This window comes from Triturus cristatus, chromosome 11 (genome assembly GCF_964204655.1).
Source record: "Triturus cristatus chromosome 11, aTriCri1.1, whole genome shotgun sequence".
Lineage (NCBI taxonomy): Eukaryota > Metazoa > Chordata > Amphibia > Caudata > Salamandridae > Triturus > Triturus cristatus.
In genome coordinates, this window is record NC_140594.1 from 563,242,112 (window position 1) to 563,263,138 (window position 21,027).

General features: G+C 45.2%; 1 protein-coding gene across 1 annotated transcript in view; it reads right to left on the reverse strand.

Annotated features, from left to right (window-relative positions):
• Positions 1–21,027, reverse strand: part of TRPC1 (transient receptor potential cation channel subfamily C member 1) — a 441,909-nt gene that overhangs the window by 57,694 nt on the left and 363,188 nt on the right. The window contains exon 10 of the mRNA XM_085633605.1: positions 4,825–5,000. Within this exon, the coding sequence (XP_085489731.1) occupies positions 4,825–5,000 (176 nt within the window). The remainder of the gene's footprint in view (positions 1–4,824; positions 5,001–21,027) is intronic.

The following is a 21,027-nucleotide window of genomic DNA, read 5'->3' on the forward strand; positions in this document are numbered from 1 at the left end:
TCACAACTAGGGCTTTGGTAGCCTCATTATATGTGGATGATATCACAGTGTGCATTTGCGACCCACAGTCAAACCTTGACCCCATAGCTTGCCAAGTGGTTCGTTTTGGCGGTTATTCTGGTATACAGATTAATTTGTCCAACTATGTCATATGTAGTCTCATGGATAACACAAAACCATTACCCTCGGAATCCCCTCTGAATAGGGCAACAAACCTGGTTAGGTACCGGGGCACTTGGCTCAGCCAGTATCCTGAGGAACTCTGGCATGCCAATTGCAGCCATATCATTGCTTGGTTGGAAGATAGAATTACAGTATGGCCTGGGATGCTTCTGTCCCTTGCGGGATGTATAGCCAATGCAAAGATGGTTGTTCTACTTCTTACTCAACATACCTATTCCACTTACGGTTCTTCGGGGTTCTTCAAGCGCTTAAAGACCACATTACCCTCATCTGGGCAGGTAAACAACCACGGGTGTCGTGGGAACTACTCACCTTACTGCTGGCCCAAGGGGGTTGCTATTATATGCCTTATGCATCCAAGCCCAAGGTCTACACTATTGTATCCACCCCACACCTTTCCAGCCCTACATTACTATAATAAGAGAAGAGTCGGCCACATGGCTACTGACCACAGCACTTTAAATGCCCTACAGGGCACTGCAGGGGGACGTAGAAACCGTTGAGAATTTACTTTGGGTTTGAGAGGGATTGTGAAAGAGGGCAAGACTGTCCTCCCTCTATACCCCCTCCATTCCCCTTGGCAACATCCCTCAAATTCCGCTATTGCATGACAGGGGAGCCAACAAGCTCATCACTTATTCAGACTTGTACCAGGTTGACTTTATTCCCCCTTTTGTGTCGAAAACACCTCCGGCTTCCACTTTTCTCTGCACTATTCTTTACCACCAACTCCAAGTTACCTGTTGCGCATTACATGAATCGTTTCCAGGACCTCGGCTGCAGCTCCCTGATTTTCAGCCCTTGCTTACTACTGCCTCTCCATGTAAATTGATTACTCGCCTCTACAATTCTATGCAGTCCTCAGCAAAACTCACGGTGCTTGCAGCACATACGGCGTAGGAAGCTGACAAAGACCCTCTCATAACTGATATCCAATGGTCATTCTGTTGCAGTCAGCTGCAGACACATTCACACAACTACAGATTACATTTAATACATTTTAAATTCCTTCATCGCCTTTATCGCATCCCCTTGCAGCTTTTCTAAATGGGACTTGTCGGCGACTCAGATGCGCTTCACTTCTGGCGTCTTCCATTCATCTTGCGTGGTGCTGCCCAAAAGTGGCAGCCTTCTGAGTGGCAATATCCTCGACAATTCATAGAATCATAAGGCATCTACCACCCCACACCCCTCTGATGGGCCTGCTCGGTTATGTCAAGGAAGTGCCGGCAGGCACGCGCCCGCCGACTCACCGCCATGTTGCTTCTCCTCGCCAAGCGAAGGGTGGCCATGTACTGGGTTTGGAAGACCGCTCCAAATATTAAGTCATGACTACAGGGTGTGGCATACTGTCAGGATCAACTATCTAATTTATGGGAGCTGCTGCCTGCCCACTCACGTCCTAAGGACATATGGGAACCTCTCCTCTCCTTTATGCAACAAAGAGACTCCTTCTTCGAGACACTGGGAGACAGTTGACTGGACTTGTGGGTCCTCCTTTAGGCTCCCTAACATTATAAGTAGGACTCTCGGTTTGGCACGTTGTGCAACCGCTGAATGAACACCTAGACATGCATAACTATTTATGCTTTGTTCCTATGCAAGATCCAAAGGTTGCAATCCTCTATGGGGTCAGGTTCTCCCTCTGGGCATTGTACACTTCTTTGGGTTTGCTCTACTGTTTTGACATGTACCAAATAAAACTGTCAACTTTTTAATATTTGTTGTCATGCCAATATTAACACTGTGGGCCCCTTCTTCCACCACCCTTTCCTTTTCCTCTTTCCCCATGTCCCTCTCATCCCCCTGACTTCCCTTCTCCCAGGCAATGTTCTGTTGTACTGTTCTCATATCTTAAATGCAAAAAAATTACCATCAGGACTTCACCAATGCCAAATACCATTAAATGTCAAAAACAACTTCCTTAGATTTCAGAGGGCTCAAAATGCTGTCGAATGACCTGGTACAGGATTGAGGAGACCAGGCAACATTTTTTCCTCCAGGAGATCCTTATGCTGTTTACCTGTAGGAGAATGTAGACACCTCAGGATTTCATGTCTGACATAAATGCCTTTACCATCGAGCTGTTGCATACCCGACTACTTTGAAACTCTACTAATACTCTCAGCAGAAATCTCCAGAACCATGCCCTTCTGAATTTCAATGTTACAACCTCAGTTCTAAAATCCTGATTTAGATATTGACTGACCGAGTACTCTGCCACAAAATGATGGTATACCCTGCTGGTACACCTGCTCTATTTAGGGTCAGGCAAACCATCATGTTTACGACTGCAGTGCCCCAACTGACTCTACCAGTGGAGACAGTGGCGTAACGAAAGTTCAAGGGGCCCCCCTGCAATATACACGCAGAGGCCCCCGCTCCAGATTTATTCCGGAGCGCTTAGGAATAAGTACTGTGCCGAGGGGGCCCCCTGCAGCTCGGGCCCCCCCCCCCCCCATCACTGTGGGTATGCGGGGGCCTGTGTTACGCCCCTGGGTGGAGACCCTACACCGACAGTCTGACAGAGTTGGGGCCATCAGTGCAGGTGCATCAAATCATCCGTCGGATGTAGAGTGAATGGTCTGATGTATTTTTTTGAGTTTGCAACTACCAGGGAGATTTAGGTGGTCCTGAACAGATATAAAATAACAATTACCCCCACACTTTGGGAGAAGCTTTCCAGGGTGTCAAAGTTATTTGCTTCTATTTTTGAAAAACAAACTGCTATTTTGGAAGTTTGCTTTTGAAAAACAAAAAAGTGCGCTAAGCGGCCACGTGAAACAGTGCCCAATCAGAAAACTTTCAGTGTCTTCAGAGGAGCTGCTGTAGCGGTGGCTCCTTTAAAGACACAGAGATCTCTGCAGTGCAGGTGGTGATCTCTAAGCTTGGTGAGTGGTAGTCCAGCCAGGGTGGTGAAGGTAATTACCTCTGCCACCCTGATGAATGGCGGGCCGCCCGCCATACTGTAAATAATGACCTTTCTTCTCTCTCATGGCCCGCAGTCGTTGCAACAGTCTCCCCCTGGAAGTACTCTCTACTGGAGTTCAGATATGTGCTTGAATGGAATCTCTATACACTTCTCATGAGGACAGGCAAAATGGATTGGGAAGGGCACAACAGCAGTGTCTGAATTCCCCTATTTTATATTCCATGAGAATAGTATTCATGGACTCAATATACCCTTCAGAGTAAAAAGCATTCGATGGAGGTTGGGCATGCGCTAACTCCACTGGAGGCCTTCTTTTTTCACTGGGGTCCTTTTACCTTTTCCCTTTCTTTCTCTCTGAGACATTGCTTCTCTTTGTGCTCAGTGCAATGGCCTATGTGTGCTTTAGTCTTTGACTGTCCTTCTCTTGTCCCATCTCGCAGCAGTATTAGAATAGTTTTCTTCAGCATTGTGACTGGTGTTAAACAGGATATTGGCTTTGCCACTGGAGCATATGGCATGGTGCTGGTGCTTGAGTTGATGTTGAACAATTTGACATGAGGGAAAGTGCTGATTCTATAAGTGCTGGGGTCTAGGAAGATGGTCTTGAATTATTTGATTCAGACAGCCATAATGTCAGAGCAGATGGCGCTGGGCAGGATGGAGCTCTTATGATTTTAAACAGAGTACATTCTCCATATCAACGGTGAGCAAGCTGAGGTCCTTGATGTAAACCAAAACTTACTAATGGCAGAACTGGGGAGGCAGAGAGAGAGAAGAAATTTTCAGAGCTGGGCACTGTCTGGATCTGTGCATCCAACCCTTTTAATTTCTTTGAGGTTTCTTTTTAGGGGTGCCTGTTCATTATTAGACTCAAATACACCAGGTTTACAGCCCCCTCTTCCAGCCAGGTTCCAAGACAACAATTCTGGCAGATGTCACATTGTGAGAGGAGTAGAGAAATTAAAGCATGACAATTGAAGCCATCCTCCGAAATGTTAATCTGTCCACACTGGGCACAGGCTTTTCTATAACTATGTTTTTTAAAATGTATTTTGGGTTCCATTTCAAATATAGTTTCTGCTCCCTCTATGGTACTGAGCCACTACTCAGCACCCAATCCCTCTACCTGAAAAGGTACTTTCTGTTGTACAACTGTCAAAAAAAGAAGAACCTGGTGACAGACTCCTTAACAAAGCGTGTGCAGTAAACAATTTGGTCATGATGGTGTTTGGAACAAAACGTACTGCATTGAAAGGGATCTGTGCATGAAAACAAGCTCTACCGAGCTTAGAATACAGATTTATGACAGAGATTAGATAGTAATTTGCCAATTTCCATGTTTTTTAATGAAGGATTTCTAGCTTCACGCTATTAAATATTTGACAAGCGTTTGAGCAGCCGCGGCTCGCACAGGTATGAGCGGTGGGGCAGTGGGGCTGGGTGGGGGGAATTTCAACAGATGACGACGAGGGGAAATTAATTATTTTTACATTTTCCCTCGTGGTCGTCTGTCAAATCCCCCCCAACCCGGCCTCCCTGCTCTTACCTACGCGGTCCGCGGCTACGTTTGACCCTATAAAATATCATATGCTTGAGAACATACAGTTGTGTGACGATAAGGAAATTCCTTCAAACACACAACTTGTACCTGCAGCACATGGAAGATCATTATGTTAGACTAGTCATGCAACTAAAAACAAGAAACTCACGAATGAAATGTGTCATTGCTTTGCTGTTCACAAAATATCCCCTCGCAATCTTTCTCATGGTGTCTCTCATAGCCTTTGTCATAGAGTTGCGTCAATCCAATTGTGAACGAAAACAGGACAAGAAGAAACATCCCCAGGAATTTCCCAAAGTCCTGCAGCATTTGTCCCATTGAAATCTGTAAAGAGTAAAATTTGGATTCACTTTATGGTAAACAGAAAACGCATTCTGCTTAACAGAAACATAATTCAAAAACGTCTGAAATAAGCACACTTGAACAGCTGTTTAGGACAGACACATTATTTAGAATGCATCAAAGTACATAACAGAGATCCACATCTTCCAGTAGCAGTACACCACATTCTAGCACAGATGTGAGGTCCCAGCCCAAAAATAGGAACCAACTGTGCTGAGACGGTCACATTAGACATCAGATGGAGATGACGAAGTACTTACATCTGTGTATAGGCTGAAGAGTCGGTGGTATCGTATATAGGAATGGGCGCCCAATGGGTATATCCACTAAATATCTGGTGATCTGTCTATAAAGGTACGGTGCTAAAGGGTGGGGAGAACCACCTATCTCCCCAAATTCTGCGACCTTAGCTGCAACTCTAGAGCTTTAATTCCCTAGCACACGTTAAAAGTGAATCATACACAAAAGACATCGCGCCGATCCCTCGAGCGACGAAACACGTGTTGGCTTTGTCTTTCAATCTGGCTCACGAATCAGAAGAAGCAATAGAAAGAAAATAAAAGAAACAAGAATCTACTGTGACTTGTGTTTATATGTGCATTGACTTACTACTGCTACTGCTGTCTTTTATGTATGATTCACTTTTAACGTGTGCTAGGGAATACTTACATTTGTGATTAGGACTGTGAACAACCAGGGACCTCATCAGAAATGTATCTCTACTTTAAAATATGACAACACCACACTCCTAAAGAAAATGTTATACACAGTCCTTAAAACCAGATTTAATTTTTAACAATGAAACTGAATTACATAAGTTTGGGAGATCGTTCAAACTTAAAAATCTACTCATCAGTCCAGGTAGGGGAAGGGGAACGCAGACCTACACACCCCAAAAATGTATTTGGAAAATCGAATTTGGAAAAATCTCAATTTTTTTTTAGATGTTCAAATAGTACCTCCACAGTTCATCACCACACAACAGCAAGAACAAGAATCAATGGAATAGTCTTATACGGCCTGAGAAATGTTAATCCGTTCTTGTCTGTGACCAAATTTGTTCTACTGAACCAAAGACTCATTGCCAAAGCACCCTCAAGTTTAGCATCCTTATGGGCCACAACACCAGTTGACCTATGCCACCGAGAAGGGTCTGGTGGCTCCCATGAATGCATCTACTCTAGGGCTCTCAGTTTGATCCCACGTTCACGGGTTCAAATCCCAGCCCACCGAGGTCGATAAATGAATACCTTTCAGCTGTGTGATAATACACATAATACACATCAGTTATCAGCAAACAGCTCCAAAAGACCTCTTTGGGGTGAATGTTGTGCTGTACAAACACTTTATAATAATACTCAACCTATCCTACTGGTCAGGCCATCTTCAAAACAATTCTCCCACAGTGTGTGAATTTACTCACCTCAGATCTTCAGTACCTAAACCAGAAATTAAACATGTGTGAAACCAGTACAGGCACGTTTTAATCAACACCACCCTTTCACCCTAGCGTATACTGGGACTGACCTTAGTGATAAATCGTGCCCATGAGGATCATGTGAGGGCACAAATACTGCACTAGAGTAGGTATGTATGAATATAAAGACCCGAACACAGCACAAGAGGTAGGTATGTATGAATGCACATTCCTACACCCATTTTCAAACATATGCAAACAAGATCACACCATTAGCCAATGAGATCTTCAGCATCATGCCCTACTTTTTTTTTTCCTTTTTTTTTTGCAGAGTTGTATATAGCGCAAACTTGACCCGAATCCAATCGGGTATCAGAGCACTTTACATAGCACCAGTTATGTTACATGAGGACACACATTCATTTTTTGTTAGGCACGGGGAGATTAAGTGATTCGCCCAGAATCACAGGATGTTCATGTACTTCATGCATGACCCCAAATACTTCCCACACAGGCCACACCACAACCATGCACACCACACACACGCCTCCAATTGCTCACTCATATTCAGATTTGCAGCTTTTTGGAAATGGATGAGCGAAACAATACCGCATGAGTGGCAGCAGTGCACCTTAGAAATGTCAAGTAACAAAGACAATGTCATATTTCATACTTGCTACTTACTAGTGTTGTACTGAGAAGAGTAAACAGAAGATGGCATCTTCCTCCACTATTGTGCTTACAAAAATAGAAGGTAAAATGGGGAATCCAGTTCTAGTATAAAGCATGGGGCTTTTGCAGACGCACGTGATCTGCACTAAAGAACCCATGTTCTTCTGGGGAAACATATTTTGCTGGTGAGTCAAGCATGCACAAAGCAGATTCTGCACTCTTAAAGCTAAACAATTACTCACTGCTTAGAAGCATGAGGCCCTAAACATGATTTTGTGATGCGAGTTGTACAAAGAAATACAGATCACGATCCAACAAAGTAAGCTACCCACCAGCCCAACAATATTTTTAAAATTGGGCTTAACACCACCAGCTGACAGGTTTATTATTTTTTTTTTTATAGAATTCACAGTTACCCTGGGGTATCTTGGTGCACGGAGCCTCATCAGCATAATTACAGGCAGAGATAGCAATAAACAAAATGGAAAAATCAGCTAAGCCCTGCAAAGTTGAAGAAGTTCAGCAATACAAGGGAGAGGCACGGGTATTTGAAAGTTGAATGCCAGAAAATAGTGCCCACTAAGAAGGTTCACTTGAAATTGGCATGTGCATGGCCAAGAGGTGCATGGCTCCTGATCTCAGGGCCCATGTCAGAACATATGGGCCCACTCATATGTAGCTCTGTTGCCAGTCCTGTCAACAAATACATGACCTTGAACTGGATAAAATGCTCATCGGTAGCCATCGTAGAGGCTAGCAAGCTGCAGAAATATGGTTAAACTGGCAAAGACTGCAAACAAATCTTTAAGAATATATTCTGTAGTTAGTGGAGCTTGCCAATAAAAGGCGCAAGGCAGTCCAAGGTATAGGGTCTGTAGTCTCATCAGGCAATAACACATACATCAACGATCATGGTAGGGTTTTGAAGCAGTGAGAAAACGCAGAACTTTATTGGCAAGCAAGCTGCAGGAACAGGCCGACCAAATCTTTTGAAAATGCGGCCAAAAAGTTAGCTCACTTTCAAAGAAGATTCCTGTTCGACTTTCGAATCACAGTGATAGTGGTCCTGCCTCAAAGTAGTTGGGTGCCATCCACTGAAAACAGGTTACAGCAAGCAAAAACAGCGATTCGTTTTTCCCAGTGGTTAGACAAGTATATATATATCAAAAATTTCAGAAAGGACCCAGTAAATTCAGTGCAAACGTATTTTAATCCAAGAGTGTGTCGTGCACCGCCATGACGCGTTTCGGCCTCAGAAAGGCCTTGATCACATGACGCTGGTAAAGGCAGCCAATGAATTTAAAGTGCAGTAGTGCGAACCAGGTGACCAGCGGGCCAATAGTCATAAAAGACATGTACCAAATAACAACTTTAAATGCTGAAACTACAGTTCAAGGGTCTCGTTCAAGACTGGCTAAAATACATTTAAAATGAATTTTAACTATAAGATAGACTAAGCTCCTTAGTGCAAAACATAAGCAATAGTGCAAAATCTGAATTAGTGCAAAATTTGGCAAAAATGCGATGTTCGCCGTAAATGGGTCAATGAGCATTGATAGTATGACAGGCATAAGACATATAATGCGAATACATACAGGGTATTACTTGATTGACTACCCCCGTGATAGCGCAAAATCCATAGATGTGCAAATTGTACAAGTGCAAAATAAGCAAGACCATTTTAAAAGTATCCCTGTCTGGACTGTCAGACATAAAGGAACCATATGGTTTAGTTGTCAATCTAATAGCAGTTTATGAAACATAATAGTTTAAAAACTGTTTGGACTGAAATGTCTGTCTGCCTAATTGGTTAAGCAAGGGTGCAATAAAGGCATCATTAGCAAATTTCCAAATTGTTTGATCAAACTCATGTGAGCCGCATCTACACATAATCTGTCTACCGATCTGCCAAACAAAATGTTAAATTGCAACCGCCTGCTTTAACCACTAAGAACCCAATGAATTGAACTGGTACCATAGATCCCCACATGTGGTTAAAGGACACAATAACCACCACATACAAATGTCCCTGTTTAGGAAAGCAGAATAAGCACTAACTTAAAATAAATCCAATAATTAATAAATACTCCTTACATCATAAATATTTAGGACAAAATCCTATTTGTATGTTGTGGGAACTCATTGTGTTAACACCGTGTATGTGTATAAATGCACTCCTAACGAAAAATGCAGGCCCTGATAAAATAACCACATGTAGTCTTACTGTGTATTTGTCCAATCTACCCTGACTGGTCCCCAACATAAAGTGCAATAAAGGAGGAGTGTGGTAAAGATAAAAAAGTTTTTGAACCTACAAAAATATTAAAACCATAGTGAGAGCTCAAATTCTCATGTGTGGTCTAATTATTGAGTACAGGGATACAATCTTTAAACCTGATACTACATAACCTACCACTATTGAACACTGTTGTGCTTCTACTTAAAGACATGTAAAGAGATCTTCACTCGAGTTCAATCCATTTGGGGCTTTGGTATCTAACTCGAGAATATACCTAGTTTCAAGTTGTCTAAGCTGGGCCTCGCGGTCACCCCCGCGGCGCAATTGTGGGACCATGTCCACCACAAAATAGCTTAAAAACTCTAGACAGCTGCCATGTGTCTCTTTAAAATGCCTAGCGACTGGATAGGCAGCATCGTTGTTATTGATGGCCCGCATGTGCTGGAGTATACGTTTGTGAACCTGCAACTTGGTACTGCCAACATATTGCAGGCCACATGTACACTCCAGCACATATACCGCAAAGTCAGATGTGCATGTCAGTTTCTTAGATATGGGCACAGGAACATCACTGAAAGGGATTTTGTAGGATGTTTTGTTTCTACCTAGTTTGCAGGCTTTGCATGAAGCACATTTAATAAAGCCTTTGGTGGTTTGCAACCAGGTACTGCTGGTACAGATTTCAGGACTGCTTTTAACAAGCATATCATTCATAGACCGTGCCCTGCGAAACGTTATCTCGGGGGATTTCGGTAAGAGATGGACAATGATAGAATCATTCTGAACAACCGTCCAGTTTTTATTAAAGATCATGCGCAGTTGTTTGTGTTGGCGACTATAGGTGGTTATTAATCTGGGCGGTTCTGTGGTCGCTATAGGCACCACCAAAGGGCTAGCTTGATCAATAGCATAACCTAATGTTACCAAGCGAGGAACGGAGTTGGCTTTTCTGATCGCTGTGTCAATCACCTCAGCAGAATAACCTCTGGCCAAAAATCTTTCCTTACTTGACAACTGTGCCTCTGTACATTCTGACTCTATGCTGCAAATCCGTCTGATGCGCAGCATCTCCCCATAGGGGATACTGCGTATCAGATGGTCAGGATGGTGACTGGTAGCATGTAGAACCGTGTTACCCGCTGTTGTTTTGCGATGTAACCGGGTCTCCATATTGTTGTTGCCGATATACACTTCTAAGGTCTAGAACATTTACAGATGTTCTAATCACATGACCTGTAAATTCGAGGTTAAGATTGTTCTCATTGATATCCTCGATAAACAAGTTAGCTGACGACTCTGACCCATGCCAAATAAAAAATAAATCGTCAATGTAGCGATGCCATGCTACAATGTGGTTTCTGAGGATGTGGCCAAACTGGACTTTGAGGACTTGCTCCTCACATAAACCCATATGCAAGCAGGCATAGCTAGGGGAGAAGCAAGCCCCCATAGCCACACCTCGCATCTGCTGAAACACCTGACTCTGAAACAGAAAATAATTATGATGTAGACAGGTGTGAATCATATCTACTAACATTCTGTTATGTTGCAGCACGTTTACAGGTCTAGTTCGTAAGAAGTATTCCACTGCTCTGACACCGTCTAGATGATGTATGCTGGTGTACAGAGCAGTGACATCCAAGGTGACAAGTAAATAGTCATTCTGCCAAGATACTGATTCAATTTTTCTTAAGAAATCACCCATGCCCTGTAAATAGGATGGTAAGTTTTTGACATGCTCCTGGAGAAAAAAATCGATGTAACGTGAAGTATTCTCCGTGATACTGTTCTTTGCAGAAATAATCGGTCTTCCTGGAGGTTTATTGGGATTTGTATGCACCTTTGGGATCAAGTAGAAAATGGGAATAACTGGATGATTCGTTTTTAAGAACTTAAATTCATCACTACTTAATAAACCTGCACTCTTCCAAGACAAAAGTTTGATGTTGAAATTGTTCCAGGTTGATTTAACTGTTTGCCAGTCACTGCGTCTGTAGCATTGTCGATCATTTAGATGTTGCAGCGCTTCTTCCATATACATGGACCTGGGCCACAGGACGATGTTACCACCTTTGTCCGATTGTCGTATTATCACATTATTGTTGCTCTGTAACTTCTTCATCAGGCTCCCATAGCAGTTGTTTTGTTTACAACATTTGTATTGGGCCTGCAGGGTTACAGTGTGTAATCTCTTAAGTTGAGTAGTCACTAAGTCATTGTACACATCGATGTTATCATGCAACAAAATGGGATTGAAAGTAGACTTTGGTTTAAAGCTTGTTAAGCCTGGCATGTCTAGTCTTGGTTGGGTACCCATATCAGATGTTATATCGTCAAGTGCACCTTCCCTGTGCAGATTCTGCAAATCACAAAAAAGCTCATATTCGCCAACAGAAATTGAAGGCGAGACGGAATTGGGAATTACAGCTGATTCCTGTGCTGTACATCGTTTGGTCTTGTTCAATAAATGGAATTTGCGCAGTTTAAGTTTGCGGGTGTATTTATAAAAGTCAATGCGAGTTTGCGCATAGTTAAAATTGTTAGGAGGACAATATGATAACCCCAATGAAAGAATATTGCTTTCACTTGCAGTGAGGTGCATGTCAGTGAGATTGATGATCGAAAGGGATTCACTGGTTAGACGGTTCATTTGCGATTCCATTTCCTTTGTGGTTTTTTGTAGTTTACCTTGCCAATGCTGTCTGATTTTGTGGCAACGTCTACGTTCACAGCGTTTGATGTTTGCTCTTTGTCTTTGTCCTGTCTGCGATTTGGAGCCCGGGGTCTTAGGGTTTGTCTGCGATCTTGACGCAGGCATTCTACCTCCTGGGCCAGCGAGAATTTCATAAACCCCAACCGAGGCTATGTCGTGGCCTGTTCATTTTCGGACTCACTACCTGGCGCTGAACTCAGGTCTGACAAAGAGGTGGATGATTGTACTACATCTCCCGCATTGGAACTGGTAGGCTGTGCCTGTGCTGTTGTTTTGGCTTTCTTTAAGGAATCATATTTTTTTGCAAATGTAAATACCTGTCCATTCTGGTAATCTAGTTTGTCCCTTTGGAATTTAAACGGTTTGCGTTTCTTTATGATGTCTTCTTCTTTGGTTAGTCTGATATGCATATCTTCCCGGTATTTTTTCTCCAATTCCGACACACCCATTTTAGCTATTTGCTCATTCAGGTCATTGATTTTAACTTGTAAAGCGGCCCTATCACTCTCCGCATATTTCACCAAAATTCTTAGTAGGCGGCATGAGGAATCCAGATTACATTCCGCCCACTCTGATAGCATATTCGGGTCCGGATTCTCATAGCTGGGAGCTAGCATAATGCGGAGGCCGCGTGGAATTCTGCCCACCTCTAAATAGCGGGAAAGGGACTTGTGTTCCCACCATTTTGACTGTTCTGACCGCATTGCCTTTTCCAATTGCTTAAATACATCCTTAAGTTCCGAATCTCCAGTTCTATTTTTAGTCAAGTTCATATTGGCGTTAAACAGTTCTTCGGTGACTGGTGAGTCATCGAACATTTAGACCGCCGCCTCCTCGCGGCTCCTAACAGCGTCGGCGGCCATGGCACACTGCAAATTTTTGGCAAATTAATAGCGAGCGCTGACGGAGAGGCAGACTGAGTAGTCCTATCCGCCGCGCCCCGCACACTCCTTCACTTGCAAATCCCACCAAAACTTTTACCTGCAAGCCTTTCAGGACTGGACTCAATCACGGCCGTGAGAGTTTTCTGCCCGCAGCTTGCAGTCGAGGTGAGTCTGGCTGGCCGGGGGCCACCGCGGCTGATCCACACAGGAACGAGAGATGCTTCCGGGTGAGCAGAAGCTGGCTTCCTGCCGTTCGGCCTGTACGAAGGAGGGGTCCGCTTAACACCGGGGAAGCGTATCGGTGTAAATATGCAGGAACTTCGTCACACCATCAAAAAGTTCAGAAAGGACGAAGCGGACCCAGTAAATTCAGTGCAAACGTATTTTAATCCAAGAGTGTGTCGTGCACCGCCATGACGCGTTTCGGCCTCAGAAAGCCCTTGATCACATGACGCTGGTAAAGGCAGCCAATGAATTTAAAGTGCAGTAGTGCGAACCAGGTGACCAGCGGGCCAATAGACATAAAAGAAATGTACCAAATAACAACTTAAAATGCTGAAACTACAGTTCAAGAGTCTCGTTCAAGACTGGCTAAAATACATTTAAAATTAATTTTAACTATAAGATAGACTGAGCTCATTAGTGCAAAACATAAGCAATAGTGCAAAATCTGAATTAGTGCAAAATTTGGCAAAAATGCGATGTTCGCCGTAAATGGGTCAATGAGCATTGATAGTATGACAGGCATAGGATATATAATGCGAATACATACAGGGTATTACTTGATTGACTACCCCCGTAATAGCGCAAAATCCATAGATGTGCAAATTGTATATATATTTTTTTTATCCAACAAACACCGAAGCTTCTCAAGATGCACTCGACAGTGCATCTGCCTTTCGGCATCATGGTTCAGACCGCCCTAGCCATCCAAGTTTGTTGTATTGCCTGAAGCGTTTCTGTGGCCAACGTACCACTTCATCAGAGGCATTTCTCCTGTACCCATTGGAGTGCTCTTTATACTGCATGCTGATTGGTTGAAAAACCCCTCATGGGTTCAACCGCGTATTTGATTTCTTCATACAGCATGCTGGGATGTGTAGTCACATCGAGCTTTCATTGAACACCTATAGTACGTTTCAATGCGTACAGATTTCAGAGAGTCAGTTAGAATCCTTGGTAGGATCTGGATGTGATGGGAGCAGGCACTTTTCATCACACCCTCGCACAAACTGCCGCATATAACAGTACCAGCCCGGGATCAAGATGCAGGAGCATCGAAACGCGTAGCGCAAACTGAATGAACTTTGTGTAAGAAATACCGGCTTTTGCTGTAACAAAGGACTCCGTTTTTCACTGATGGGGCCCTGCTTTGTTTTTGAGTGCGTCTCCAAGCAAGGGACAAAACTTTTGGAAGGACATAAAAAACGGTCAGTCCTTGGCCGTGGAGATCGAACCGCCCTCGATTGAAATGAGGGGCCGCTGCGAGATACTGGAATCTACGCATAGCGGATTAACAAGGTCAGAGCGTGATTGAAACCCGGAATCCTTTCACAAAGACCCACTGAAGGCAATCAAAGTTGCATAGATGGTGTTTGACGGCAAAATCCCACCGAAGGACAAGAGCATACGAGGGAATACTTCAAGTCCCAGCATGCAGGTTTATTAACAGCACCGGAGCCAACCCATCAAGGGGCAGGGCTAGCATTTTAAAATCAGGTGACCTGACACCCTCGCACAAACTGCCGCATATAACAGTACCAGCCCGGGATCAAGATGCAGGAGCATCGAAACGCGTAGGGCAAACTGAATGAACTTTGTGTAAGAAATACCGGCTTTTGCTGTAACAAAGGACTCCGTTTTTCACTGATGGGGCCCTGCTTTGTTTTTGAGTGCGTCTCCAAGCAAGGGACAAAACTTTTGGAAGGACATAAAAAACGGCCAGTCCTTGGCCGTGGAGATCGAACCGCCCTCGAATGAAATGAGGGGCCGCTGCGAGATACTGGAATCTACGCATAGCGGATTAACAAGGTCAGAGCGTGATTGAAACCCGGAATCCTTTCACAAAGACCCACTGAAGGCAATCAAAGTTGCATAGATGGTGTTTGACGGCAAAATCCCACCGAAGAACAAGAGCATACGAGGGAATACTTCAAGTCCCAGCATGCAGGTTTATTAACAGCACCGGAGCCAACCCATCAAGGGGCAGGGCTAGCATATTAAAATCAGGTGACCTGACACCCTCGCACAAACTGCCGCATATAACAGTACCAGCCCGGGATCAAGATGCAGGAGCATCGAAACGCGTAGGGCAAACTGAATGAACTTTGTGTAAGAAATACCGGCTTTTGCTGTAACAAAGGACTCCGTTTTTCACTGATGGGGCCCTGCTTTGTTTTTGAGTGCGTCTCCAAGCAAGGGACAAAACTTTTGGAAGGACATAAAAAACGGCCAGTCCTTGGCCGTGGAGATCGAACCGCCCTCGAATGAAATGAGGGGCCGCTGCGAGATACTGGAATCTACGCATAGCGGATTAACAAGGTCAGAGCGTGATTGAAACCCGGAATCCTTTCACAAAGACCCACTGAAGGCAATCAAAGTTGCATAGATGGTGTTTGACGGCAAAATCCCACCCAAGAACAAGAGCATACGAGGGAATACTTCAAGTCCCAGCATGCAGGTTTATTAACAGCACCGGAGCCAACCCATCAAGGGGCAGGGCTAGCATTTTAAAATCAGGTGACCTGACACCCTCGCACAAACTGCCGCATATAACAGTACCAGCCCGGGATCAAGATGCAGGAGCATCGAAACGCGTAGGGCAAACTGAATGAACTTTGTGTAAGAAATACCGGCTTTTGCTGTAACAAAGGACTCCGTTTTTCACTGATGGGGCCCTGCTTTGTTTTTGAGTGCGTCTCCAAGCAAGGGACAAAACTTTTGGAAGGACATAAAAAACGGCCAGTCCTTGGCCGTGGAGATCGAACCGCCCTCGAATGAAATGAGGGGCCGCTGCGAGATACTGGAATCTACGCATAGCGGATTAACAAGGTCAGAGCGTGATTGAAACCCGGAATCCTTTCACAAAGACCCACTGAAGGCAATCAAAGTTGCATAGATGGTGTTTGACGGCAAAATCCCACCGAAGAACAAGAGCATACGAGGGAATACTTCAAGTCCCAGCATGCAGGTTTATTAACAGCACCGGAGCCAACCCATCAAGGGGCAGGGCTAGCATTTTAAAATCAGGTGACCTGACACCCTCGCACAAACTGCCGCATATAACAGTACCAGCCCGGGATCAAGATGCAGGAGCATCGAAACGCGTAGGGCAAACTGAATGAACTTTGTGTAAGAAATACCGGCTTTTGCTGTAACAAAGGACTCCGTTTTTCACTGATGGGGCCCTGCTTTGTTTTTGAGTGCGTCTCCAAGCAAGGGAGAAAACTTTTGGAAGGACATAAAAAACGGCCAGTCCTTGGCCGTGGAGATCGAACCGCCCTCGAATGAAATGAGGGGCCGCTGCGAGATACTGGAATCTACGCATAGCGGATTAACAAGGTCAGAGCGTGATTGAAACCCGGAATCCTTTCACAAAGACCCACTGAAGGCAATCAAAGTTGCATAGATGGTGTTTGACGGCAAAATCCCACCGAAGAACAAGAGCATACGAGGGAATACTTCAAGTCCCAGCATGCAGGTTTATTAACAGCACCGGAGCCAACCCATCAAGGGGCAGGGCTAGCATTTTAAAATCAGGTGACCTGACACCCTCGCACAAACTGCCGCATATAACAGTACCAGCCCGGGATCAAGATGCAGGAGCATCGAAACGCGTAGGGCAAACTGAATGAACTTTGTGTAAGAAATACCGGCTTTTGCTGTAACAAAGGACTCCGTTTTTCACTGATGGGGCCCTGCTTTGTTTTTGAGTGCGTCTCCAAGCAAGGGACAAAACTTTTGGAAGGACATAAAAAACGGCCAGTCCTTGGCCGTGGAGATCGAACCGCCCTCGAATGAAATGAGGGGCCGCTGCGAGATACTGGAATCTACGCATAGCGGATTAACAAGGTCAGAGCGTGATTGAAACCCGGAATCCTTTCACAAAGACCCACTGAAGGCAATCAAAGTTGCATAGATGGTGTTTGACGGCAAAATCCCACCGAAGAACAAGAGCATACGAGGGAATACTTCAAGTCCCAGCATGCAGGTTTATTAACAGCACCGGAGCCAACCCATCAAGGGGCAGGGCTAGCATTTTAAAATCAGGTGACCTGACACCCTCGCACAAACTGCCGCATATAACAGTACCAGCCCGGGATCAAGATGCAGGAGCATCGAAACGCGTAGGGCAAACTGAATGAACTTTGTGTAAGAAATACCGGCTTTTGCTGTAACAAAGGACTCCGTTTTTCACTGATGGGGCCCTGCTTTGTTTTTGAGTGCGTCTCCAAGCAAGGGACAAAACTTTTGGAAGGACATAAAAAACGGCCAGTCCTTGGCCGTGGAGATCGAACCGCCCTCGAATGAAATGAGGGGCCGCTGCGAGATACTGGAATCTACGCATAGCGGATTAACAAGGTCAGAGCGTGATTGAAACCCGGAATCCTTTCACAAAGACCCACTGAAGGCAATCAAAGTTGCATAGATGGTGTTTGACGGCAAAATCGCACCGAAGAACAAGAGCATACGAGGGAATACTTCAAGTCCCAGCATGCAGGTTTATTAACAGCACCGGAGCCAACCCATCAAGGGGCAGGGCTAGCATTTTAAAATCAGGTGACCTGACACCCTCGCACAAACTGCCGCATATAACAGTACCAGCCCGGGATCAAGATGCAGGAGCATCGAAACGCGTAGGGCAAACTGAATGAACTTTGTGTAAGAAATACCGGCTTTTGCTGTAACAAAGGACTCCGTTTTTCACTGATGGGGCCCTGCTTTGTTTTTGAGTGCGTCTCCAAGCAAGGGACAAAACTTTTGGAAGGACATAAAAAACGGCCAGTCCTTGGCCGTGGAGATCGAACCGCCCTCGAATGAAATGAGGGGCCGCTGCGAGATACTGGAATCTACGCATAGCGGATTAACAAGGTCAGAGCGTGATTGAAACCCGGAATCCTTTCACAAAGACCCACTGAAGGCAATCAAAGTTGCATAGATGGTGTTTGACGGCAAAATCCCACCGAAGAACAAGAGCATACGAGGGAATACTTCAAGTCCCAGCATGCAGGTTTATTAACAGCACCGGAGCCAACCCATCAAGGGGCAGGGCTAGCATTTTAAAATCAGGTGACCTGACACCCTCGCACAAACTGCCACATATAACAGTACCAGCCCGGGATCAAGATGCAGGAGCATCGAAACGCGTAGGGCAAACTGAATGAACTTTGTGTAAGAAATACCGGCTTTTGCTGTAACAAAGGACTCCGTTTTTCACTGATGGGGCCCTGCTTTGTTTTTGAGTGCGTCTCCAAGCAAGGGACAAAACTTTTGGAAGGACATAAAAAACGGCCAGTCCTTGGCCGTGGAGATCGAACCGCCCTCAAATGAAATGAGGGGCCGCTGCGAGATACTGGAATCTACGCATAGCGGATTAACAAGGTCAGAGCGTGATTGAAACCCGGAATCCTTTCACAAAGACCCACTGAAGGCAATCAAAGTTGCATAGATGGTGTTTGACGGCAAAATCCCACCGAAGAACAAGAGCATACGAGGGAATACTTCAAGTCCCAGCATGCAGGTTTATTAACAGCACCGGAGCCAACCCATCAAGGGGCAGGGCTAGCATTTTAAAATCAGGTGACCTGACACCCTCGCACAAACTGCCGCATATAACAGTACCAGCCCGGGATCAAGATGCAGGAGCATCGAAACGCGTAGGGCAAACTGAATGAACTTTGTGTAAGAAATACCGGCTTTTGCTGTAACAAAGGACTCCGTTTTTCACTGATGGGGCCCTGCTTTGTTTTTGAGTGCGTCTCCAAGCAAGGGACAAAACTTTTGGAAGGACATAAAAAACGGCCAGTCCTTGGCCGTGGAGATCGAACCGCCCTCGAATGAAATGAGGGGCCGCTGCGAGATACTGGAATCTACGCATAGCGGATTAACAAGGTCAGAGCGTGATTGAAACCCGGAATCCTTTCACAAAGACCCACTGAAGGCAATCAAAGTTGCATAGATGGTGTTTGACGGCAAAATCCCACCGAAGAACAAGAGCATACGAGGGAATACTTCAAGTCCCAGCATGCAGGTTTATTAACAGCACCGGAGCCAACCCATCAAGGGGCAGGGCTAGCATTTTAAAATCAGGTGACCTGACACCCTCGCACAAACTGCCGCATATAACAGTACCAGCCCGGGATCAAGATGCAGGAGCATCGAAACGCGTAGGGCAAACTGAATGAACTTTGTGTAAGAAATACCGGCTTTTGCTGTAACAAAGGACTCCGTTTTTCACTGATGGGGCCCTGCTTTGTTTTTGAGTGCGACTCCAAGCAAGGGACAAAACTTTTGGAAGGACAGAAAAAACGGCCAGTCCTTGGCCGTGGAGATCGAACCGCCCTCGAATGAAATGAGGGGCCGCTGCGAGATACTGGAATCTACGCATAGCGGATTAACAAGGTTAGAGCGTGATTGAAACCCGGAATCCTTTCACAAAGACCCACTGAAGGCAATCAAAGTTGCATAGATGGTGTTTGACGGCAAAATCCCACCGAAGAACAAGAGCATACGAGGGAATACTTCAAGTCCCAGCATGCAGGTGTATTAACAGCACCGGAGCCAACCCATCAAGGGGCGCGGGCTAGCATTTTAAAATCAGGTGACCTGACACCCTCGCACAAACTGCCGCATATAACAGTACCAGCCCGGGATCAAGATGCAGGAGCATCGAAACGCGTAGGGCAAACTGAATGAACTTTGTGTAAGAAATACCGGCTTTTGCTGTAACAAAGGACTCCGTTTTTCACTGATGGGGCCCTGCTTTGTTTTTGAGTGCGTCTCCAAGCAAGGGACAAAACTTTTGGAAGGACATAAAAAACGGCCAGTCCTTGGCTGTGGAGATCGAACCGCCCTCGAATGAAATGAGGGGCCGCTGCGAGATACTGGAATCTACGCATAGTGGATTAACAAGGTCAGAGCGTGATTGAAACCCGGAATCCTTTCACAAAGACCCACTGAAGGCAATCAAAGTTGCATAGATGGTGTTTGACGGCAAAATCCCACCGAAGAACAAGAGCATACGAGGGAATACTTCAAGTCCCAGCATGCAGGTTTATTAACAGCACCGGAGCCAACCCATCAAGGGGCAGGGCTAGCATTTTAAAATCAGGTGACCTGACACCCTCGCACAAACTGCCGCATATAACAGTACCAGCCCGGGATCAAGATGCAGGAGCATCGAAACGCGTAGGGCAAACTGAATGAACTTTGTGTAAGAAATACCGGCTTTTGCTGTAACAAAGGACTCCGTTTTTCACTGATGGGGCCCTGCTTTGTTTTTGAGTGCGTCTCCAAGCAAGGGACAAAACTTTTGGAAGGACATAAAAAACGGCCAGTCCTTGGCCGTGGAGATCGAACCGCCCTCGAATGAAATGAGGGGCCGCTGCGAGATACTGGAATCTACGCATAGCGGATTAACAAGGTCAGAGCGTGATTGAAACCCGGAATCCTTTCACAAAGACCCACTGAAGGCAATCAAAGTTGCATAGATGGTGTTTGACGGCAAAATCCCACCCAAGAACAAGAGCATACGAGGGAATACTTCAAGTCCCAGCATGCAGGTTTATTAACAGCACCGGAGCCAACCCATCAAGGGGCAGGGCTAGCATTTTAAAATCAGGTGACCTGACACCCTCGCACAAACTGCCGCATATAACAGTACCAGCCCGGGATCAAGATGCAGGAGCATCGAAACGCGTAGGGCAAACTGAATGAACTTTGTGTAAGAAATACCGGCTTTTGCTGTAACAAAGGACTCCGTTTTTCACTGATGGGGCCCTGCTTTGTTTTTGAGTGCGTCTCCAAGCAAGGGACAAAACTTTTGGAAGGACATAAAAAACGGCCAGTCCTTGGCCGTGGAGATC